Source organism: Neofelis nebulosa, chromosome 16 (genome assembly GCF_028018385.1).
Source record: "Neofelis nebulosa isolate mNeoNeb1 chromosome 16, mNeoNeb1.pri, whole genome shotgun sequence".
Taxonomy (NCBI): Eukaryota; Metazoa; Chordata; class Mammalia; order Carnivora; family Felidae; genus Neofelis; species Neofelis nebulosa.
The window spans coordinates 54,510,101-54,534,901 of NC_080797.1; the positions used below are offsets into that span (position 1 = coordinate 54,510,101).

The 24,801-nt window shown below is 44.9% G+C and overlaps 3 protein-coding genes across 16 annotated transcripts in view; 2 read left to right on the forward strand and 1 right to left on the reverse strand.

Moving 5' to 3' along the window:
- Positions 1-14,222, reverse strand: part of MYO19 (myosin XIX) — a 32,315-nt gene extending 18,093 nt beyond the window's left edge. For 3 of the 6 annotated variants that reach the window (XM_058703887.1, XM_058703889.1, XM_058703885.1), the window contains exons 1-7: positions 14,011-14,222; positions 13,232-13,367; positions 11,864-12,016; positions 7,662-7,800; positions 7,056-7,204; positions 5,164-5,277; positions 485-617 (exon numbers count right to left, since the gene is read on the reverse strand). In XM_058703887.1, coding sequence (XP_058559870.1) covers positions 485-617; positions 5,164-5,277; positions 7,056-7,204; positions 7,662-7,800; positions 11,864-11,875 — 547 coding nt within the window. In that variant the 5' untranslated portion in view covers positions 11,876-12,016; positions 13,232-13,367; positions 14,011-14,222. Of the gene's footprint in view, positions 1-484; positions 635-5,163; positions 5,278-7,055; positions 7,205-7,661; positions 7,813-11,863; positions 12,017-13,231; positions 13,368-14,010 lie in introns of those variants that run through there. The other 3 variants (XM_058703888.1, XM_058703886.1, XM_058703890.1) reach the window with 2 other exon arrangements.
- The window catches only part of PIGW (phosphatidylinositol glycan anchor biosynthesis class W), a 28,166-nt gene extending 9,968 nt beyond the window's left edge, over positions 1-18,198 (forward strand). Inside the window, exons 1-2 of one of the 3 annotated variants that reach the window (XM_058703901.1) lie at positions 14,705-14,788; positions 16,284-18,198. In XM_058703901.1, coding sequence (XP_058559884.1) covers positions 16,298-17,803 — 1,506 coding nt within the window. In that variant the 5' untranslated portion in view covers positions 14,705-14,788; positions 16,284-16,297 and the 3' untranslated portion in view covers positions 17,804-18,198. Of the gene's footprint in view, positions 1-14,704; positions 14,847-16,283 lie in introns of those variants that run through there. The other 2 variants (XM_058703899.1, XM_058703900.1) reach the window with 2 other exon arrangements.
- A 6,293-nt stretch (positions 18,199-24,491) lies between these two features.
- Positions 24,492-24,801, forward strand: part of GGNBP2 (gametogenetin binding protein 2) — a 35,615-nt gene continuing 35,305 nt past the window's right edge. For 4 of the 7 annotated variants that reach the window (XM_058703891.1, XM_058703896.1, XM_058703897.1 and 1 more), the window contains exon 1: positions 24,535-24,676. The gene's annotated coding sequence lies outside the window, so the exon portion shown is untranslated. Of the gene's footprint in view, positions 24,677-24,801 lie in introns of all 7 variants that reach the window. The other 3 variants (XM_058703895.1, XM_058703894.1, XM_058703892.1) reach the window with 3 other exon arrangements.

A 24,801-nucleotide genomic window follows, 5' to 3' on the forward strand; every position in this document is an offset into this window, starting at 1 on the left:
ATAAACTAGAATGAGCAAGTCTCAGTGGTAGGGGACTGTCTTCTTTGAAGGGAAAGGACCAAAATCAACAAGCTGTCACTACTGAGTTAGGTAACATCTAGGTACAACAAACCTATCTCCACCCTACATCTGGGCAGCTGTAGGCCCAGCCTGACACATCTAGGCTCAAGTCCCAACATGGACAATAACTGATGAGCATTCTTAGACAAGTCCCCTTCTTCCCTGAAGCATCAGGAAACTGTATGTAAGAACAGGATTTGAACTAGGAGAGCCACAAAGTCCTCTCCAGCATACTGTTACATCTACCTAGGCTAGAGGAGGGGATGACTCTAGTGGAAGGAGGCCAAGGGTACCTGGAAGGAGGTTGAGGGTCCAAGGCAGTGAGTGATACACTCTCCTCTCAAAGCACTACCCCTCTCCCTGGGAGATGGCAAATCCCAGAAGAAATGGAACCGAGGTACTATGCACAGGACACCAAGCTCACCAAAAGCTTCCATGACAGGGTTGGAGTTTAAGATGCGCTGTTCAATTCTCTCTGCAATTTTGTGACTCTCCAAAGATGTGGGTGAGGCAGCCACCACAGCGTAGAACTTCATCAGGCAGCGGGATGTCCATGTCTGCAGCAGAAACAACCCTGTGGGAGACGAGTCCATGTTCCCTCCCACCAGACCTCAGGATATGGTGCCCACTAGAGCCCTCTTCTCCACCAGACATGTTGCTGACCAAATGGGGGAATAGTGAATTTAACTATGTCCTTGGACAAGGCACTTCACCCATCTGTGAAATGGGAGGGTTGCTCACTTCTGCTGCTTCTAGTTCCAGAGGACACCTTTAAGAAATAAAGGAAGAGGCACCTGGGTGGCTCAGTCAGTTAAACATCTGACTTCGGCTCAGGTCATATCTCATAGCTCATGAGTTCGAGTCCTACATTCGGCTCTGTACTGACAGCTCAGAGCCTGGAGCTTGCTTCAGATTCTGTCGCCCTCTCTCACTGCCCCTCCCCCACCTGTGCTAGTGTGAGCTCTCTCAAAAATAAACAAACAAAAAAGGTATTTAAAAAAAAAAAGAACTGCTAGAATTAACCTTTTTTCAACACAATTGCAAAATTCAAATGAATTGTAAGGTAGAGAATAGCTCCCAGAAGGTAGAACAAAATATTAAGAGATGGAAGAGTAAGTGAGAAAAATAAGACTATTAAACAATTACTCAAACTTCCTACTAACAGAGAAGTTAAAGAAAGAAAAAACAGAGGGAGGAAATTACTAAATTATTAGCATAATACAAATTTCCCCAAAGAAAAGAACATGAGTTTTCAGGTTAAAAAGACCCACATAAAATATCCGGCACAATAAATGAAAAACAAAAAACAAAAACCATACCAAGATAAAGACTGAGTTTTTAACACCTATGGATAAAAATGAAGATTCTAAAGGCTTTTAGAAAGAAGAAACAAATCACCATTATGGACTGGGACTCTCTATCACAACACAAAAAATATAAGAGAAAAAACCTTATAAATTTGGAAAGAAAATGATTTCCAACCTGGAATTATATAATCCAGCCAACATATCAAGTTTGAGGCAAAATAAACATTTTCAGATGTGCAACTCAAAAATTTGCCCTCCACACACTTTTTTCAGGAAGCTACTAAAGAATGTGCTCCATAAAAACAAGGCTGTTAAAGAAGTTGAAACAATGGGTTCCAGCAAGGGGGTTTGTCATAGGACAGAGGGCAACTGGGGAATCCCCAGAGTGAAGCAGAGAAGCTCCCAGGTAGTAATTGCATGGCAACAGCCCTTGGCAGTCCAGGCCTCCCACCAGTCCAGGTCGGAGCAGGAGATCTGGGAGCTCCAAAAGAATACCCCCATGACAAAAAAACAAAAAAACAAAAAACCTGATATACTTGCCATCAGGTGAGTCCAGCTTTGGTGACAAGTTTAGTAATAATAATAGGTATACAGAAACTAAACAAGTGAAAAAAAAAGGGCAATTATTAAGTAGAGGGAAAGTAAAAATTATATAAGAAAGGATAGTATACGGTTCTGTGAACAATACATACATACATGGCTGTAATACTGCATATTAATTAAAAATCATGAGAGGCGCCTGGGTGGCTCAGTCGGTTGAGCATCCAACTTTGGCTCAGGTGGTGATCTCATGGTTCCTGGGTTGAGCCCCGCATCGGGCTCTGTGCTGACAGCTCAGAACCTGGAGCCTGCTTCAGATTCTGTCTCTCTCTCTCTGCCCCTCCCCTGCTCACACACAGTCTCTGTCTCTGTCTCTCTCAAACATAAATAAACATTAAAAATAAAATCATGACATAATTACTTATGTATTTGGGGGCAGAGATATAGGGCTAAATCTTTTTTTTTTTTTTTAATTCTTTTCATGTTTATTTATTTTTGAGAGAGAGAGTGTATAAATAGGGGAGGGCAGAGAGAGAGGGAGACACAGAATCCGAAGCGGGCTCCAGGCTGTCAGCACAGAGCCCAATGTGGGGCTCGATCCCACAAACCATGAGATCATGGCCCAAGCCAAAGTTGGATACTTAACCGACTGAACCACCCAGGTACCTTAATCATAGTAGGAAGTGAACAGATAGGTCAAAAACTGAAAAATTAACAATATAAGCATATTGTTTAGAAATACAGATGCAAACACCCAAATAAACTGCTAGAAGATGTGAAAGTCGTTGCCTCTGGAGAGAGGGAACAGTCTTGAGAGATATGGGGTGGGGTTGCTATTTTTCTTTGTAAGCCTTGCAGTACACTTGATTTTTGAACTATGTAACTATGCTACTACTTATTAAAAATAAATGAAAAAAACCATACAGACCCAGCACATGAACATAGTGGCTGCTCAATAAAGGGCTACAGTACTTTGGTTGCATGGGTTTCAGGCCAGGTACAGCCTCAGCGCCCCACAATTGCTCTGGAGGACAATAAGCTTTCTCTAGGAGCTGGGTATGAGCTATTGTACTGGCTACCTTGATGGAGCTCTTAAAGATCCTCTCCACATCCAAGTCCAAGCTGCCTTCCCTGCAGCTTACCGTCTTCACCTGTTTCCTTGCCTATCTTTCCCAGTGGACTGAACCCTCTAAAAGCTATATTTTGCATTTTCCATCTCTTTCCTCCCCCTGCCACTCTTCAGTGGCTAGCCCACGGCCTAGAAGCTGCCAGGTACTCAGTACTCAGCAATTCTCTCATATGTGAGTATAGGCAGAAGCAGTTTATGTTCTAAAGAATTCCTTGTGGGGATGCCTGGGTGGCTCAGTTGGTTAAGCATCCAACTTGATTTCAGCTCAGGTCATGATCTCACAGTTCATGGGATCGAGCCCTGTGTTGGGCTCTGTACTGACAGCATGAATTCTCTTTCCCTCTCTGCCCCACCCCCGTTCATGCTTTCTCTCTCAAAAATAAACTTAAAAAAAAAAAAAAAAAGAATCTCTTGTGAGGGTAAAAGCATTGTGGAAAGGGTGGGGTGGCTAGGTAAGGCTTGGCAAGAAGGTGGTGAGGCCTGGCCCATTGGCCTCCTCTGACCAGCTGTTCAACTCCTTAACCATCCCTGTGCAACATTCTGTCTCATTTGTGGTTCTGCCACCTAGGGGGCCAGTTGATCATATCAAATGCTTCTGTCCTTCGCCACAACTGGCCTGATGCACTGCCCTTGCCATCATGGGGGACCCGAGGATGCAAGTGGGCTCCTCCAATAAACCCTTTCCCACAAGTCACCCCAGCTACTTTAGAGGAGTTCTGCCATGTGCCAAGCATGCCACCAAGTGCCTATGTGCACTTGTTCATTTAACTGTCATTGGAGTCCCAGGAGTTAGGTGTTGGTCCTCCTGTCCTTATCATTTTTTTTATTTAAAAAATTTTTTTTTTTTTTTTAACGTTTATTTATCTTTGAGACAGAGAGAGACAGAGCATGAATGGGGGAGGGTCAGAGAGAGGGAGACACAGAATCTGAAACAGGCTCCAGGCTCTGAGCCGTCAGCACAGAGCCCGACGCGGGGCTCGAACTCATGGACCGCGAGATCATGACCTGAGCCGAAGTCAGCCGCTTAACCGACTGAGCCACCCAGGCGCCCCCTGTCCTTATCATTTTACAAGTGAAAGAACTGAGGTTTGCAGAAGCTAAATACCTTTCTAATGTGCTCTTAACCACTATTCTGGAATCCCAATAGCTGACCTCTGTTTCCAATGGTGTCAGAGAGGAGACCTTTTTTTTGTTTTTAACATTTTTGAAGTTTTATTTATTTATTTTTGAGAGAGAGAGAGAGGCAGAAAGAGAGGGGTACAGAGGATCCAAAGCAGGCACTGTGTGGACAGCAGAGAGCCCAATGTGGGGCTCGAACTCACAAACCATGAGATCATGACCTGAGCCGAAGGCAGACGCTTAACCAACTGAGCCACCCAGGTGCCCCAGAGCTGAGACTATTTTTTGTTTTGTAATTTTTTTTAACATTTATTTTTAAGAGAGAGACAGAGTGCGAGCAGGTGAGGGGCAGAGAGAGAGAGAGAGAGAGGGAGACACAGAATCTGAAGCAGGCTCCAGGCTCTGAGCTATTAGCACAGAGCCCAACATGGGGCTTGGACCCACGAATCATGAGATCATAACCTGAGCCGAAATCAGATGCTTAACCAACTGAAACACCCAGGAACCGCAAGGGCTGAGACATTTGATAAGAAAAGGAAGACTGAGGGGCGCCTGGGTGGCGCAGTCGGTTAAGCGTCCGACTTCAGCCAGGTCACGATCTCGCGGTCCGTGAGTTTGAGCCCCGCGTCAGGCTCTGGGCCGATGGCTCGGAGCCTGGAGCCTGTTTCCGACTCTGTGTCTCCCTCTCTCTCTGCCCCTCCCCCGTTCATGCTCTGTCTCTCTCTGTCCCAAAAATAAATAAAAAACGTTGAAAAAAAATTTAAAAAAAAAAAAAAGAAAAGGAAGACTGAGAAAGAAAGTATCTTACCCAGGGTTACATGGAAGAGCCTGGACTAGAACCCTGTCTCCTGACTTCCTGCCCAGTGCTTGCCCACCGCTGCACAGTGACTTTCTGTTTGAGCCAGCCTATCTGCCTATCTGGACTAGGCAGCAAACAACTCCACTCCTTCCTTTCTACCACCCCCACCAGTCACGAAATTGAGAGGGTGGGAAAGAGGCCCTCCTTACCTTTCCAGCACCACTCTCTCCGCTGACAATGATAGACTGGTTGACTGGTTCGATCAGGCTCTGGACATTCCTATAGGTCTGTTCACCCACAGCAAAGATGTGAGGCCTCAGTTTCTAGAACATCAAGGGGTAAAGGTCACATGAGGGAATGACTGTCTCCAAATAGTGGCTGATCCAATGATGGCTGAAATGGGGAGGCTGCCAACAGCAGTACAAGGAGGCTTCCTCTAGAAAAACTTCCTGGCTGTAACAGTGTTAGACCAAACTATGGGACCCCTATGCTGGCTATAATTACCCATCTTCTCTCAGACTGGAAGCAGTGCTGGCCTTGACCAGTCTATAACCTTAACACTCTGTCCTCCCATCTTAATAGTCTTTTTCTGCTATTTATTATTTTATGTTATTGTACTTTGTAGCATGCAAAGAATTTTCCTACAAGTTACTGCCTAAAAAATCTATGCATTAGGGGCACCTGGATGGCTCAATCGGTTAAGCATCCAACCCCAGCTCAGGTCACGAGCCTGCAATTCATGGGCTCCAGCCTCACGTCATGCCCTGTGCTGTCAGCTCAGTCTGAAGCCTGCTTCGGATTCTGGGTATCCCTCTTTCTCTTCCCCTCCCCTGCTCACACTCCTCTCTCTCTCTCTCTCTCTCTCTCTCTCTCTCTCTGTCTCTCAAAAAGAAAAAAAGCATTAAAAATTTTTTTTAAAAATCTGTGCATTAGTTACATAGCTAATCCTATTGTATAAATGAGAAATCTGAGGTTTGGAGGGGCTAAATAACCTTTCCAATGTCTCTCAGCAAGTAAATACAACCATGTGATTTAAATTCCAAGGCCACTGTTCTTTCCATCAACAGGTATTTAATTATCCTCAATGTGCTGGGCATTAAACCAGGCACTGGGGAATAGGTAACCATGACATGGCTTTTGCCTTTGAAGAAGGAGTCAGTCAGTGAGATATGGGCTCTCAGAGCAGACTTCCCAAGGAGTCCACTTGGACACTTAACCACACACGAGCTTCAGGAGGGCGATGCCAACTGCATGATGCCTAGCCAGCCCAGCACTGCCTGCCTAGCAATTACCACCTACCCACAGCTTCCTGAAGGGAAAAGGCACCATTCTGGATGGTGTCAGAGCCATCCCTCTGCACCTGCCCCTGCCACCTCTTGCCTGAACTGTTAAAAGCTTCCAACTGTTCTCCCTATATCCTGTTTTACTTTCCTGAACCTAACTCTAGTCAGTCCCTGGGGACTGACTCCCTATATCCTGTTTTACTTTCCTGAACCAGCTCTAATCAGTCCCTGGGGACAAAGCACTGTAGATTCACTCTGCCTGCTTCAGACCCTTATCTCATCTCCCATCTCATCTACTACTTCTCTCCTTGACAGCAGCCCTCCTGCCAGCACATTTGCTCTTGCCTCTCCCTGAACACATCATGCACTTAAACACCAACTAGCCAATTCCCTGCCTGTACCACCTCCATCCCATCAGCATTTACTCCTCTCATTTTTCTCAGCGAAGAGGAACACATGCAGAGTTTTCTAGGGCAGTCCTAATCACATGTAATTTTCTTCTTTTCAAAAATGTGGTTTATTAAATACACAAATATACCTTTGTAAATTCTTTCCTATTAAAGTCACACATAAGACAAAAATCTATTATCCCATACCCTTATTTTAGGTTCCAAACTCAGTTAAACAAGTATTTATCTCCCACTTTGCACCTACTGTCATGTGTCCAAAATTCAATCTCCTGGTGGGCAGGGCTATGGCACCAGCAGACTCTGAACTACTGCATGGCTGGTGAATAGGTGGATAACGATGAAGATGCTGTAAGGAGGCCCAGGGGGACATGGCAGAGCCCTGAGGCCCAGGAAGTGGCTGAGGCTTACCTGGGGCTGAGGAGCAGCGTGGTACTCTCTCATCAGTGCTGGTGAGTAGAGCTGAGGCACAGGCTTGAAGGGGTTCAGAGCCACCAAGGTGCAGCCAGCACTGGTGTAGAACATGTCCGCTGCATACCGAGCCTGCAAACACCTCAGAACTGAAGCAGAGGCACCTTTAGCAAACTGTGGCTCAAATACAAACATAGACAAACACTAGCCTAACAGCGCTACCTTTGCAATTAGCCAAGTGCCTTTAGATCCCAGCAGCTCCCTGATGAATAGGTCCAAGATCTAATTAAGATGAGACCCAAATCCAGAGCAAAGTCTGCCCTGGGGAGCCTGGGTGCAGCTGCCAGACAAAGGTCTGGAGCAGCCCATTTGGCTCCAGGTGAGGAGTCCTGTCTGCCTTGTTCTGACCAGGGGAAGCTGGCTGAATCCCCACATCACATCTCCACCCTCTTGGAGAGGGCACTTTTTTTTTTTTTTTAAAGATTTTATTTTTAAGTAATCTCTACGCCCAACATGGGGCTTGACATCAAGAGTCATATGCTCCACTGACTGAGTCAGCCAGGCACCCCTTAGAGATGGCACTCTTAAGGACAGGGAGGCCCATACCTGTCTCCAGCGTCACAGGATTCACCTTGGTGAGGTCATCCAGCTCGTGCAACAGGGCCTCCCCGCCCAGGAACTCCTGTAGGTCTTCTCTGAGGGATTTTCCTCCTTGGGCATCAGAGCCTGAACTGTGGCCATTAACCTGAGAGGCCATGAGAAGAGGGCCATGAAAGCTGGGACTGAGACCAGCTGGCAGCAATGTAGGGGTAGGGGCCTATATAGCAGCAAGAGAACAGGCTTCTAGTTCTACTACCTCAGACACTAATAACATAGGCTGGCTGGGGTTCATATTTCAGGTCTGCCACTTACTAAGCCTATGAACCTGGGTAAGCTACTTAACTTCACTGAGCCACAGCTTCTTCATTTGTAAATAAAAGAAAATAAAACCACTTCACTCACAGGGCTACTGGACAGAAAAATAGGAAGATATAGGGGCACCTGGGTGGCTCAGTCAGTTGAGCGTCCAACTCTTAATTTTGGCTCAGGTCATGATCCCAGGATCGTGCGTTGGGATCTGTGCTGACAGCGTGGAGCCTGCTTGGGATTCTCTCTCCCTCTGCCCCTTTCCCCAGCTTGCACACTCTCTCTAAAAATAATAATAATTTAAAAAGTGAAGAGATACACAAAGCATTTAGTGCCTGGCACATAGTGTGTACTCAATAAATGAATAAATTCTATCCCCTCTCCTCTGGATGAGCTCCAGCTTTCAGGCTGGCCAGCTACCAGCCTTACTAGGCCTGGCAGGGGTGGGGCCCAAGGTTGGGGGCTGCTGTAGGGGGACACACAAAAAAAGAATCATGGTTTGGGCCTTTTTGGAAAGAGACCATTTAGCTTGTGATAAAAAATCAGCTGTGAGGTAGCCCCACACCTTCATCACCTGGCTCTTGGGGCTTAAATTTAGCCTGGCTATTTAATTAGTTTCCTCTGCCCTGGGTCTTTTTGAGAGGGAGACTGGCTTGGAAGTTGGATGAGGTTAAGAATAGGTACCAAGAGGAAAAGGCCCTTTCCCCTTCACCCTTGCTCATCCTTTATGCCTACACTTTCCACATGTTTTCTCTTTCCATTTTCCTCTCATGGTCCCATTTCTCCTCCTAACTCTCTGAAGACTGCAGGAAAGATGGGGTGGAGAATATAAGGTAGTAGCACCTGGCTGAAATCTGCTTTTGGAGAAAGGAGTACATGATATGACCTGTGTAGGTTTCCAGTGAGATTAGTGAACATTAAAAGTTCAACCCCGGGGCGCCTGGGTGGCGCAGTCGGTTAAGCGTCCGACTTCAGCCAGGTCACGATCTTGCGGTCTGTGAGTTCGAGCCCCGCATCAGGCTCTGGGCTGATGGCTCGGAGCCTGGAGCCTGTTTCCGATTCTGTGTCTCCCTCTCTCTCTGCCCCTCCCCCGTTCATGCTCCGTCTCTCTCTGTCCCAAAAATAAATAAAAAACGTTGGGAAAAAAAAAAAAAAAGTTCAACCCCCACTAGCCAAGGTGGCAAGTGTCATCTGAGAGGCCCAGCAACAAGTTTCCTTCCAAAGATATTGCCTGTTTTCTGAATTTGGGCCCACCATAATCCACAAAGTAGGCTCTTGGCCTCCAGGATAAATGCTGAGGTCAGAGCATGGCTGGATCCATGCAAATCCCTCTGTTCTAGACGGGTAAAAATCACAATCTGAGCCATCATTTATGATCAGCTCTGATCCAACCAAGGAAGTAGCTAAGTATAATGGTCAAGAGCCTGGACCTGAAAGCTAGATTGCCTGGATTTGAATCCAGATTCTACCACTGCCTAGTTGTACAATGTTATGTAAGTTCCTTAATCTCTCTGTCCCTCAATTTTCCTCATCTGTAAAATGGGAATGGTGGTAGCACCTACCTCAGACACTAATAAGCACATCAATATTTAGAGAAGGCACCTGGCATATGCCCCAAAAGTTAGCTATTATTATTCTTTTAAAAGCAGCTCTTCTTTAATTAGGCAATAATATGTCAATGCCTAAAAACTACACATGCCTCTTAAGCCTGCAATTCTGCTTTTAGAAAACGGTCCTGGGGCGCCTGGGTGGCTCAGTCGGTTGAGCGTCTGACTTCGGCTCAGGTCATGATTTCACAGCTCGTGAGTTCGAGCCCCGCGTCGGGCTCTGTGCTGACAGCTCAGAGCCTGGAGCCTGCTTCTGTTTCTGTGTCTCCCTCTCTCTCTGCCCCTAACCCACTCACATTCTGTCTCTGTCTCTCTCAAAAATAAATAAACATTAAAAAAAAAATTAAAAAAAAAAAAAAAAAGAAAAGAAAACGGTCCTATGTAAAGGCCATAAGAAGATTCAGTATATATTCAGCTATTTGTAATTATAAAGCAAACTGAAAACAACCCAAATGACCAAATGGTAGACAATTTATAGTATATCCTTACAATGAAGTAAAATAGGTTACAAAAAAGTATGATAGCTTCAAATGTTTTAAATATATATATATTTAGGGAAAAAATACAGGATATTTTCTAAAATGTTATCTCTGGGTAGTAAAATTATGGGTAATCTTAAGGTTTATTTAGAGAGCGAGAGAGCAAGAGCACATGCATGCATGAGTGGGGAAGGGGCACAGAGAGACTCCCAAGCAGGCTCTGCACTGTCAGTGTGAAATGAAGCCCAATGCGGGGCTTGAATCCATGAACTATGAGATTACGACCTGAGCCGAAATCAGAAGTTGGACACTTAACCAACTGAGCCACCCAGCCACCCCAATTAAAATTTAATGTTCTTTTTGCTTATATTTTCTACACCGCTTATAGTGAATGTGACCTTGAATAAGTCACTTAACCTCTCTGAGCCTTATCTCCAAAATGGGGATAGAGTAGCACTGTACATATAACATTGTAACTTGTTTGAGGACTAAACAAAATTATACATGTAAAATGCTTAGCATACTACCCACTACATAGCAAGGGCTCAACACAGAGCAGCTTGCTAGTATGGTTGTGATGAACATCACTGCTTTAAAAAAAAAAAACAAAAATGTTTATATATTTTGAAAGAGAGAGTATGCTCGAGAGCTGGGGAGGGGCAGAGAGAGAGGGATAGAGAATCCCAATGCTGTCAACACAGAGCCCAACCTGGGACTTAATCCCACAAACTGTCAGATCATGAGCTGAGCCAAAATCAAGAGCTGGACACTTAACCAACTGAGCTACCCAGGCACCCCATTACTACTTTCTTAATAAGAAAAAAAAAAAAAAAAAAAAAAGTTAAAAACAAACAGAAAAAGCCAGAGCAGACAACTGTCTCACCGACTTCTCTGCAGTCTCAAGCCCATTTCATGACACAAAAGTCTGGAAGATGATCAAGTAGTAGTGTCTATTAGGGCTCCCTTGACGCTGCCTGGCTTCACATTTGGTTATCCTGATTAAGTCTCAGGCACTCACCTGCCTAGGAGTCCACTAGACTGTGAGCTCCTAGAGAGCAGGTATCACCTTAAACATCTGCCTCAGCCCAGTGCCTGGCAACATTTTGTAAAAATTCAGCGAATATCTACTGGCATTCTCTGGACAGAGAGGTGCATAGGAAGGATGATATGGATAGGAGATGGGTGATTTGGAATCCTGCAAGGCTGAGGCCATAGTAGCCTTTTTAAGGAGGCAGAGGCCTGGAGTAAGGGCAGGTTTCATGTCACAATAGCAACCCCTCACTTATGATCCATTCATCAGAATTCTTCTATATTTCCACATAGACATCTTCACCCACATTTTTGCACAAGCTGACCTCTTTGCCTGGAGTACTTATTTCCCTTCTCCCCCGTCTACTTCCTACATATTCTTTAAGGTTCAGCTTCAAAGAACACCTCCTCTTGGAAGCCCCAGGCTTTCATTGTACCTCAACAGTTCAGGCTGGCAGGGACATTTCTCAGGACTCCCTCACTGGTTCAGGCTTATGAAATCATCAAAGTGCCTTCAGGATTCCCCTACCAATCCCATCTTACCATTCCCAGGAAAAAGAGCTAAAGACCATAATAAGAGAGATTCAAATTAGGTATCAGGAAAAGATTCTCAACGACAAATGAAAAGTGACTGGAGTGACTACATGAAAAGAGAAAAAAAGAAAAAACCTCTAAGGGATCTTTCCCTTCCAGGTCAGGGCAAGTGGAAATTTCACTCAGCCAAGTGACAGATGGGAAGATGCCTTAGGTGCTTCAGGGCCTAGGTTACCTAAAGGTGAGGTTTTACCTGCTGGAGCATCCTGCTTCAATGTGGTCAGCCAGGGTTCTGGGTCATAGACACAAGGAGTTCTATCCACCTGGTCATGGGGGCACAGGCTGGGGCATGGGTCCAGCAAAGGGCTTAGTTCCAGAGGAATCTGAGAAGAGTCACCCCCAGAGCCTATGACATGAGAGAGAAAACAAGGGCCACACACAGGTAAGGGCTTCTCCAGGGTGACTCACTCTTGCTCCTCCCACCAAGCATGAGGAACTGCAATGAGAACCAGGGCAAGCCTGGGCAAAGAGGAAAAGGCTGTCCTATCCCCTGCCAATTAGGGAACAGGGAAAACTTTTATGAGAACCTCGAGAGGCTCCCGGGGCTCCTTCAGGGCCAGTTTTACTACAGGGGTTTGAGGTAGGGCTACATATGTTCTGAGTCAGTGTGCCATGGAGGATGAAGACACTAGGAGACAGAGAAGTCTCATGTCCTATCCTCTCCACATCCTATTTTAGCATAGTCAGTAACTGATAGAGCAGGGAGGCTGGAGTCAATTCCTGATCCTCTAGGAAAGTTGTTGTAAGGGAGCAAAATCACAGCTCAGTCATTCATAGGACAGCCACATCACCTTCCTGGCCCACCTTGATCCCTCATCTTGAAAATGGGGATAGTAAAATCTACCTTACAAGGTAACCTTCAGGTGGGTTGTGAAGGTCATTGATGTCATGGGAGTACAAATCTGAATATTCACTCAGAGGGGGAATATTGTTAGTACTACTCAAGACAGATAATCCATTTGGGGACACTAATCAGGTAGAACAGTCCAGAGTCAACGTTAAGAAGGCAAGGATTTCAGAGGAAAATCTGTCTCAGAGACGGAGCGTTGTGAGGCTGTACCCAGGCCAATTCTGAAAAATTGTAAATGACCCTCAGACTCAGAATTTCCCAGATCTCACACCTCCCTAGCAAGAAGGGATGAGGATGAGGGGTGTCTGTAATGAATTAACCCTGGCAGAGGCTTTTTTGAGGCTCTGAATACATCCAGCATTTGAAAGAACTCAGGGATAAGGACTTCACGGAAACTGGAAAAAGGAGAGAGGGCATCAGAAATGTGTTGGGCACATTCACCTTGGACACTAACCATATGCTGTCCAAGAGAGAGCCATGAGGAGGCCAACCAAGACTCAAGGAGAACAAAGCTCCCTCAACTCGAAGCTCATTTTAAGAGAGGATCAAAGGGGGAGCATAATAGGTTGTGGAGTTAGAAACAAAAGACCACAACTCCTGCAAGGCAGATCACACTAGCTCTCTAAACCTTATTCCGTTTACTCGTTGGCAAAAAGGAATACTAATATCTACACCTCAAAATGCTGAGTTAAGGATCAAATGGGCTAGTACCTCAGAAGAAGCTTTGCAAAAGTTGTTTATTACGATGCAGCGTTCGTTCATAGCCAGAGTCAAGTCAGATGAGAGCGGTTTTCTCCAGTTCTCCCAGCTCTTGCTCTCCGTTTTCGCGGTTACCTGCCTAGAATTTCTGGAAAGGGTGTGACCACCGTGGGTAGAACAGCGATGGTAATGAACAGATGAAACACCAAGGCAAGAAGCAACCTGATCACTAGGCTCCTCCTCCCCAGCCTCAGGTTCCTCCTGGGCTTAGAGGGCAGTGGGAGGGCAGACGAGAAAATCTGGGTGAGGGTCCTGGGAACCCAAGGGGGGCCATCCCCAGGTTCACGGCGGGAACCAGGACTTCCTCTCTGGACGAGGTGCCGCTCCGGAAGCACCTGGCACGGGGAGAGTACGTCCTTCCCAGGAAGGTGGATGTGACCCTAGCCAAGGGCGCGGCTACCTTGACGCTTCCCGGTACCAGCCGCCCCTTCCCTGTCCCTAGGAGGACGAGGAGAGGGGCAGGAGCCGGGACTCAGCCTACCAGCTGAGACCTTTCCCCTACTTCGGGCCGCCTCCTGCCAACAAGGTGGAGAGGTGGAGGGTGACCATAGAAGGTTCTTGTTCTTGGCAGGGGCCAGGAGCTGGGCTGCCCTCTCCTGAGATAAGAGACGGTCAAAAAGGAAATGGGAAAAGGGAGAGGAAGACGCCCCCTGTTCCTCAGCGCTCCATGGACAAACCTGCCCCTTCGGGGTCGCAAAGCGCTTCGGATCTGGGCTGGGGGTGACACTCACCGGTCCCACGGCTTGAGCCGCCAAGCCGACTGCGAAGGCGGGCGAGCCGGGAGAGGCGGCGGGAAGAGTCTGGGAATGAAAGGGAAGAGGAAAGGGCGGGAGCGAGCCGGGGTGGAGGGGAAGCCTGGGCGGCCGGAGCACACGAGCTGGCTGCTGCTCTGACACAGTGGCCGGAGCGGGCCGGCTCCTCCCCCGAGGCGGGGCGCGCACCGGCGGCGCGGGGCGCACGTGGCCCGCTGGGGATGCCGGGGTCTGAGTTAGGGCTTCAGGTGGGACAAACTATTTTGAGAAGCTGGGGTAAGATGGGGATGAGCCGCAGGCCTCCCGTGTTCTGGCGGGAGAAGCAGGGCTTCCGGGGCCTCACAGGGCCGTGGGGTCCTTCAGTAGAGGACGCCGTGGTTGAACACTGAGCCAGGGCCTCAGACCCCACCACTCCGACAGAGCCCCGTCAAAGGGTTCGAGAGGGTGCGGTGAGACGCGTGACGCGCCTGCTCCGCCCGGGGCTCCTCTGACGGACCGGGGCGCAGCAAGCCCACCACCGGAAAGAACAAGCATGGGGAGACGTCGGGGCCAGGAAACTGGCTCCAGTCCTGGGGGGGGCGCGCGCGCAGAATCCACCCGCCGGGAAGCGCAGGCGCCCCACCTCGGCCGGAAGCCGGGCTCGGGAGGCGGAAGCGGGTTGCTCCCAGGGGGCTGTGCGGCTGCGGTGGGAGCCTGGCAGCGGGGCTCATAGAGGGCTAAACTGCCAGGGCGCCGAGACACCGAAGGCACGTGAAGTGTAAGGGCCGCCACAGCCGTGTCAGACGGGGAAAGGACTCCTTTATTTTTAAAGGCCAGTGTTTAAAATTTTTTTAATTTGAGAAAGCAAGAGAAAGTGCACGTGAGAGGGTGGGGGGACAAAGGCAGAGAGACTCTCAAGCTGGTAGAGTGGAGCCAGCCACAGGGCTCGATCCCACCACCCTGGGATCATGACCGGCCTGGAAATCGAGTCCGAGCTCAACTGACTGAGCCACCCAGCTGCGCGCCCCCACTAGTATCGGTTTGTTACAGTGAGATATTGTTGTTGGCTCAGACCATCAGGCATGTATGCATTCATTTGTTCAACATGGTTCTGGTTTAGTCAACAAACTTCTTCCTGTGTGCCACTTTTCAGACACTGATACATGACAGAAAGGTATTTTACATCCTTTGAACCACTAACACTAGTGTGTGCCATACACCCATGCCTCCCTGCCCTCGCCCCTTTCCCCAGTATTAGCATCCATTCTACCTATCTACACCTTAACCTGAAAACTGGTTAAAACTGGCTGTAGGGGCGCCCAGGTGGCTTCATCGGTTGGGCAGTCAACTTCGACTCAGGTCGTGAGCTCGCAGCTTGGGAGTTCCAGCCCGACATTGGGCTTTCTGCCAATGTCAGAGTGGAGCCTGCTTCAGATCCTGTCTCCTCTCTCTTCCCCTCCCTTGCTCGTGCTCTAAAAAAAAAAAGAAAAAAGAAAAAAAAAGTATGTAAATGAGGTAGGGAGACTCCTGGAGCTCTGGATGTCACTGGAGAACTAGTATTTTGTACTGGAGGCAATGGTTCAGAGAGGCTGTTCACACAAACTGAAGTACCCCAAGGTGTACTTAAATGCCTTCTCTCCCTGTCCCTCTTGGCTTTGACTTGAAGTCATTAGTTAGGTGTATTCAATTTGTATTACAAAATCTTAATGACTTATCCTATACTTTGTAATAGGAATTCCTAGCTGACTGATAACATTTTCAGGGGTTATATCCAAAATTGCCTTTTGAGCATAAGAGATTGTTAAAAACTGAGAACAAACTGAGGGTTGATGGGGGGTGGGAGGGAGGGCAGGGTGGGTGATGGGTATTGAGGAGGGCACCTTTTGGGATGAGCACTGGGCGTTGTATGGAAACCAATTTGACAGTAAATTTCATATATTAATAAATAAATAAATAAAATAAATAAATAAATAAATAAAAAAACAAAATTGCCTTTTGAGTCTGCCTTATACTGAGAATAGCTAAAGGTTTTAACCAATAATTTCATACTAGTAGTATGACATCCTTTTCCTGATGTGTTAGTGTTAGGTTTCTTCCCACAATCTTTGGAAGGAAAATCACAAATTCTAGTTTCTGCTCTGATTTGAAATCATTACAGCCTAAAGTTCTGCTCTGAAACCTAAGAATAAGGGTAAAATCCAGTAAGGTTCATATATATGTCAATTCCACAAGAACTTTGCTTTTCCAATGCATCCCTTTGCTCATTTTCACAGGAAGAAGGAAAAAAATGTCTCAGAAGCAGATGAAGGAAGCTTTTGTCAGTAACCACAATGGAACCAGCGTGCTGGAAGTCACCCAGGGCTTGTGTTTGCCTGCACTCTGTATCGTGTGCAGAGGGCTCCTGATCATTCTCTCACAGCACTTGTGTTCTTCACATACCTGGAGAACTAGATTCTTCATTGACTTTGTTTTCCTAATAATTCCCCTGGTGGCCACTTTGACCATTTTGTCTTCATTTGTCCTCCTTGAGCACCTTGCTGTAATTATCTGTGGGGCAGGGCTGTTCTATCAAATATACTGCAGGAGAACTTGTGCCAGAATGCCTGTCCAGAAAATGCTTGAAAAATTCTTGAAAATCAGTATAGAATCTGAATATATTCCAGCCATCTCTTGTTTCCGTGTAATTAACAGTACATTTACTGCTATTGCCATTTTGGCTGTGGACTTTCCACTTTTTCCCAGAAGATTTGCCAAAACTGAGCTCTATGGGACAGGAGCGATGGATTTTGGAGTAGGAGGTTTTATTTTTGGGACTGCAATGGTTTGTCCAGAAGTTAGGAAAAAATACACAGAAGAGTCCAGATTTTATTATCTTACAAAGTCATTGTACTCTGTTTGGCCATTAGTCTTCCTAGGAATAGGACGATTAGTCATTATAAAAGCCATAGGCTATCAGGAACATTTGACTGAGTATGGAGTTCATTGGAACTTTTTCTTTACCTTAATAGTTGTGAAACTGATAACATCATTGCTTTTGATTATTTTTCCTCTCAATAAATCCTGGATTGTGGCAATCAGCATTATTGTGTTATACCAGCTGGCCCTTGACTTTACCCCACTCAAAAGGTTAATTTTGTATGGCACTGATGGTAGTGGCACAAGGGTTGGTTTATTAAATGCCAACCGAGAAGGAATAATTTCTATCTTGGGGTATGTGGCAATTCATATGGCTGGCGTGCAAACAGGGTCATATATGCTTAAAAAAAGATCACATGTCAAAGACTGGGTAAAAGGAGCCCACTGTATTTTGCTGACAGCTATTAGTCTCTTCATATCTCTCTACATAGTTCAGGTAAATGTAGAAGTAGTATCTCGGAGAATGGCCAATTTAGCCTTTTGTATTTGGATAGTTGCTTCTAGCCTGATCCTTCTTAGTAGTTTATTACTGGGTGATATAATTTTGAGTTTTGCCAAATTTCTAATTAAAGAGGCTGTGGTACCATGTTCTTGGAAACTGATCCATTCATCTGTCACAAATAAAAAACATTTAGAATCTCTGGTCTCTGAAGCTGAAAGAAAGGAACCCAGTCTTTGTTTAATCACAGCTATGAACAGAAACCAGTTAATTTTTTTCTTGCTGTCAAATATAACTACTGGTCTGATCAACCTGTTGATAGATACATTACACAGCAGTACTTTGTGGGCCTTATTTGTGCTCAATCTCTATATGTTTACCAACTGTTTAATTATATATGTGCTACACTTGCAAGATAAGACAATAAAATTTTGGTGATCAGTATGGGTAGGAAGTACCTGTGGTAGAGCAATATTTTAATGAGGAAGAATATTAAATGTGAAGAAAATGGGCTTTTGGCAACCCAGTGTTAACCATATTTTTTTCAACCCTCTATAAATGATGCTTAATGTTTTAATGTGTCTCAACACTATATAAAACAAACCAATAGAGAAACAAGTCTTGTGACTCGTTAGAATATTTATTAAATTTCAGTATTTTAAAGAAACTGCAGTTGTGACACTGAAAGATTGGAGGGTGAGGGGGATTTTTACTTTCTATCTTATTACATACCATTCTGTATTTTTTTTATTGTATGACTTATAACATTTACATGAAAACATCTCAATGTGAATTTATTGTATGACTTTTATAATAAAATTTACATGAAAACATCTCAGTGTGAATTGTGGAATTGTCAACACTTCTTTACTTGCTCAATTTTAACCTTTTAAAAAAGCCTAAGTATATGAAAGCAAGTGTTTATAATCAAATACTTAAATACCACAAAGTCAGAAAATAGTTAAATGCTCCAAATGGAATGAATTGTATGATGCAGTTTACATGTCTAGTAATTATGAGACAATAGTTTTACTTTGGGACTGATTATTTTTTTAGCCAACTCTATGCTAGGAATGATAAGCAGGTTTCCTGATATCTTGGAGCTTGCAATCTAGTGGGGAAACAGACACTGAACAACAATTATAAACTGTGTTAAGTCATGAAGTATGGGTTGCCAAGAGTGTCAAATCAAGAACTGACCTAGTAGAGTCAAAGTTTTTCCCACAGATGGTATTTCTTTAAAGATTTCATTTTTAAGTAGTCTCTACACCCAATATGGGGCTCTAACAACCCTGAGATCAAGGGTTGTGTGCTCTACAGACTAAGCCAGTTAGGTGCTCCTAGATGGTATTTTTTTGAACTAGAGCTGATGGATGGTCTGAGGACCATGTGTGTGGTTAAGGGAAGGGGTAAACAGCATTCTAGGTAGAATGTATCCTTCAGCAAAGGTCCTGAGTTGGGAGGATAACTAGTACATCTTGAAACTCAAGGCTGGAGTTCAGAAAACAGGAGTAAGTAATAAGCTAGAGAGGCAGGCAGGGGCCTTATCTCATCTACTATGTTAAAGGGAAAGAGAACCAGTGAGAAAATCATGTACCAGGCTGATTTAATACAACTAAGCTATATTAAAGTTTAATATCCTACTGAGAATTTGAGTCATTTAAAAACTCTAAGTAGATATTTGAACCAGCTGTTCAAAATGTTAAGATTTTAAAAATACAAAATTCTTAGTTTCTGATTATAATGTTCCCTGTATATTGTTTAAAGTGGGGGGAAAAAGGGGCGCCTGGATGGCTTGGTTGGTTGAACATCTGACTTCGGCTCAGGTCATGATCTCAGTTCATGGGTTCGAGCCCTGTGTCAGGCTCTGTGCTGACAGCTCAGAGTCTGGAGCCTGCTTCACATTCTGTGTCTTCCTCTCTCTCTCTGCTCCTCCCCTGCTTGCACTCTCTCAACAATAAATAAATGCTAAAAAAAAAAAAAAAATTTTTTTTTAAGTGGAAAAAAAAAGAACTAAAATCTGCCTATTGTTTTCTATTTTCAAGTAGAAATCTAATCATTATAGAAATAGGCAAGGGTCAGAATGTTCAAGTTAATTTTATATTTGGTAAGCAACCTGGATTATTTTTGTAGTATGGGTGGAGCCTCCTCTAACATTAAATTTTCAATTTTCTGTTTTGATCAGCTGCCTCTAAATTAGTTAAAAATTTATTCCTTAAGTCGTTAAATATGACTATTACACTAATTGGTTTACTTCAATTTATTATGTTAATGGCTAATTTAGTATTTATGTGGCATTTTTGCTAACTATAATCAATGATATTTGGAATTAATCTATTATTTTTTTAACTTTTTAATGTTTATTTATTTTTGAGAGAAAGAGAGAGACAGAACACAAGCAGGGGAGGGGCAGAGAGAGAGGGAGACCCAGAATCTGAAATAGGCTCGAGTCTCCAAGCTGGAAAGCTGAGGAGACTCTAACAATATTGTTCTCTCATTAAAAAAAAAAAAGTAATTTAAATTATTTGATGACTAAATGATCACGTTGTCTAACTGGTCTGCTGCTTCTTGTCAGTAACTGCTCCTTCATTCTTTTCCGGGTCTTAAATATCTCTCAAGTTTATGTCTCACAATTACAGATAATGAATCATAACTTAAAAGAACAAAGTGTACTCTATGTTTTTTCCACCTCTAATTATGAAAGTCATGTAAGAGAAAGCTAATGAAATAGCTTAATAAAAACAAAACAATTAGTAAGAAAAGACCATGCTGACTTGGTTCTAGTTTATAGAAGAGAAAGAGATCGTTCATTTATTGAGCTCCAATGTACCAGGTATAGATACTGGGGAAACGAAAAGTAAGACAGTCCCTGCCTTCGAGGGGCTTATATTTTAACTTGTAGACATTATTTTCCCTTTAAAAAAATTTAAGTGGAGGAAATGTGTCTTTTTTTAAAAATTTTATTTATTTTTGAGAGAGAGAATGTGTGCGAGCAGGGGAGGGGCAGAAAGAGAGGGTAACAGAGGATCCAAAGGAGTCTCCACCCTGACAGAGAGCCTGGTGGGGAGCTGGAACTCATGAACCGCAAGATCATTACCTGCATAGAAGCCAGACAATTAACTGACTGAGCCACCCAGGCTCCTTGTGTGTCTCTATTTTCAACAGACACAACAAAACTTCCCACTATCAGCTCATGAAAAAGAAAACCAAATTCACAGATCCTCAGATTTGGACAACCACGGCAATTTAAATAAATTTACATTCTGCTATTGATTTTACTACCACGTAAAACAATGTGGTTATTATCATGAAAACAACGATAAGTTATTCTAATTAGCTAATTTTCAACAGTCAATTTTTTGGAATATTTTTAAGTAATCTCTATACCCAACATGTGGCTTGAACTCACAAACCTAAGATCAAGAGTCCCATGCTCCACCAACTGAGCCAGCTAGGTGACCCTCAACTATCAATTTGTGGAGACAGAGAAGGAAGGGGGAAAAAACAGAGTATAACGTGGTCTAGGACCTTATTCTATCGATGATCTTAAGGAATTGACTCATTCCCATGACTTTAAATTACCCAACTTAAACTGGAGATACCTACCAATATGTATCAATAGCTAGCTTGTGTTTGGAAGATAGCAACCAGTTTTATTTTTATTGAGCATTGATGTCCAATATGATGCATAAATCATACAAAGTTTTATTTTGCTCCCCAGGAATTTATGTGTGGTCTATGAAGATAAGAAATAATATAAGGAAAAATTAGGTCCTCTTCTTTCTCTTAAACCCTAAGTAGCTTGGCAAATAGTCATATCTCATTCATGCTTGAGTTTTATGGCTGGCTCTCACAGATTAGGGACCAAATAAGAAAAAGAATGGTATTTTGTTGATGATTTATCACCTCTCCATCACTCAACTGTTACTAGGTACCAGCAAAATGTCCTCTGCTGTTGACTGCCTTCTTTCCTGGCCTTTCCAATCCTTCAACCTTGTATTTCACAATACCTATATTGAAATTTTAAAATAGGCAACAAATGGCTTTTTTATGTAATAACTTATTTTGTCAATTAGAGTTAAGTTCTCTAAAGGTTCTTAGGTTCTAAAGGCTCTCTAAATTCTCTAAAGGCTCTCTTCATGACTTAAGTCATGAAATATTTGTTGCAGCAGTATTGGTTTTAGCTGAAGCTAGACCAATAGTGAAAATGAGTGCCTGCTCTAAAATTAAGAAGATACATAGTTAAAACTTTTTTATTAAATTTTTTTAATGTTAATCATTTTAGAGAGACAGAGCATGAGTGGGGGAGGGCCAGAGAGAGAGGGAGACAGAATCCCAAGCAGGTTCAAGGCTCTGAGCTGTCAGCACAGAGCCGGAAGCAGGGCTTGAACTCACAGACTGTGAGATCATGACCTGAGCTGAAGTTGGACGCTTAACCGACTGAGCCACCCAGGCGCCCCCCCCAATAGATAAAACTTCTAAAAATTGTTTTCCAGTGAAATAATTTTTAATTTTGTAAATGTTATTTTATTATTTTTGAGAGACAGCGCACATGCACGCATGAGTGGAGGAGGAGCAAAGAGAGAGAGGGAGACAGAGAATCCGAAGCAGGCTCCAGGCTCCGAGCTGTCAGCACAGAGCCCAACATAGGGCCCGAACCCACGAACCATGAGATCATGACCTGAGCTGAAGTCAGATGCCCTACCAACTGAACCACCCAGGTGCTCCCAGTGAAATAATTTTCTAAGCATTTCCCCTCAAATATTGATTTTATCATATTTGGAGCACCCAGGCTATATCACCTTACTTGCTTGAGAAAGAACAACTTATCTAGCAAATTATCTACCTTTTTAACCTTACAGTAAGTATTCACTGAATACCTAAAGTATGTGAAACACTGTCCAAAGATACTGTTAAGCAGTGTGTTTAGTGGATTTAAAAGACAAACCCAGGAGCACCTGGATGGCTCAGTCAGTAGAGCATGGGACTTTTGATCTCAGGGTTGTGAGTTTGATCCATGTTGGATGCAGAGATTACTTAATAAAAAACAAATCCAAATCAGGGAAAGTAATCGCAGATGGAAAGAGACTGTTGTGGTCTCATCATGTTTTATATTTGGGTTTTAATGCCTTTTTAAGATTTAAATCCCCAGGGTGAATACTCAGTTCTTTGCTAGTACCCAGTGTGTGCTCAATAATGAAAGTAATTAAAATCAGCACCTATATATTGAACTTGTCATCTTCAATGTCCTTTACTAACTACAATCCAAAGGAAGCTTAAAAGGTACAAAGTGGCGGGGGGGGGGGGGCACCTGGGTGGCTCAGTAGATTAAGCATCCGACTCTTGGTTTCGGCTCTAGTCATGATCTCTCGCTTTGTGAGATCAAGCCTGAAATCAGGCTCTGTGCTGACAGCACACAACTTGCTAGGGATTCTCTCTCTCCCTCTCTCTTTGCCCCTCCCCCACTTGTGCTTTTTCTCTCTCTCAAAATAAATAAATAAATAAAACGAGGTATAAAGTAGGTACATTAATTTACTCTTTATAAGAGCACCTTTAGATCTTAAAACCCACAGTATTTTTTCCTAAGAGGAATGTTTTTACATGACACATCCAAAAGTCCAGATTTTGGCTATGTAATCTAACCTGTCAAAAGCTGCACGCACTTCCTATTTGTCTATCGGATCCAAGCTATCATATTGTTCTGCTCTCCTAACATGGCCAAAAGACATAAATAATACTCACTGAATAATCACACCTTTGGGACTGAACAATGATTCTTTCCGTTTATTATGTCACCTACCCTAACAGTGACAACACAATGTCATAAGTCAACATGGCTAAAGATGCACTGTGGGGTTTTTTGTTGTGAGTCTCTAAGATTTCAGGTGATGACCAAAATACTTTTTAAAGATCAGTATCACTGCTCTAGCATACTCTACCAGGAAATATAGATCTGTCATCAGTATTAGTTTTAAGAGCAGCAAATGGATTTATCCTTAAAATCGTCAAGACTTTAATAGGCAAAATACTTCCCAACAACTATTTTGGTTTTACAACAGGCCTCCAAAGCCTTCAAGGTAGAAAATGAGTACATGGTGGCACACAGAGGGTAGATGAATCCTCTTTACAGCGGATCTGCTTCTCAGAAGAGGGTCGGGGGAAGGGCCTTTGGCCGGTACCAGTACTTTTGCCCAAGGGAATCCGTGTCCTGTGTCCCTGTTAATATTAACCGGGCCCAAGAAGTTTCTCTGGCCAGGGGCGCCTGGGTGGCGTAGTCGGTTAAGCGTCCGACTTCAGCCAGGTCACGATCTCGCGGTCCGTGAGTTCGAGCCCCGCATCAGGCTCTGGGCTGATGGCTCGGAGCCTGGAGCCTGTTTCCGATTCTGTGTCTCCCTCTCTCTCTGCCCCTCCCCTGTTCATGCTCTGTCTCTCTCTGTCCCAAAAATAAATAAAAAACGTTGAAAAAAGAAGTTTCTCTGGCCAGGCTGCACACAGGCCACTTTCCAGATAGTCTCCTAGTTGCCTCTAGTGTAGCAACTAGAACACTAACCTATCAGCACTTTAATAGTTTCCCTCAGTGGGATCTTGACGCAGTCTCAATCAGGGAAGCAGTGATGCGGCAGGCCCCTGGTCAATCAGGGTGTCAGGGAAAGCGGCGTCAAGTGCCTGGAAACCAAGCTCAGAGTTTGTCTCTTACTGTCCAGACGCTCGTCTCCCCTTCCCTCACTCTCGCTTTCTGCTACCACTGACTGCGAAAGCCTCAGCTCCTCCCCACTTACCGAAGTCCTCCCAGGGCCTCGACCCTTGGGTCGGCCCTGAGTCAGCTCAGCTCGGCTCCTTTCGGCCCTCGGGAGAGCCGTTCCCAGGCCCCTACGGTCAGGGACAGAGGTTTGGGCCTACTCACTCCTGGCAGCCCTACTTCGGATTTATTCGGGTAGCTAGACTCGGGGGAAAGGGTCGGTAACACGCTCTAGGTACCCTGGGGAGCACCCCGCCCCCTCCACCAGAATTTCGAAAGAGGCGACCCGGGAGCGTCTGTCTACAGTATCGCGAGAGGAGGCGGGGCTCCGCCCAGCGTTCTCGGCCCCTCCCTGCCCCACCCTCCCCACGTCCCCCGCCCTCCCTCCCCCACTCCCCGTGGCGCGAGCGGCTGACTGAGCCTGGAGAGGAAACGGCATTCGGAGCCGCGCTCCCGCCAAGGCCGGCCCTTACGCGGGCCTCGTCAGCCGGTAACGGGGAGCAGAGGTGGGGGTCAGGGAGGCGACCAGGAAAACGGTGAAGGTCAGAACCGAGAGGTCTCTTCCGAGGAGGGTGAGGAAGGGGTCTGCGCCTCTCTCTACAGACTCCGCAGAGCTGAGGCGGGGTCGACCCCTCCCAGGGGCGGGGTCGTGCCGGGCAACTGCAGCCCTGGGGACTGATTGGGCGGGGCGCTCCAA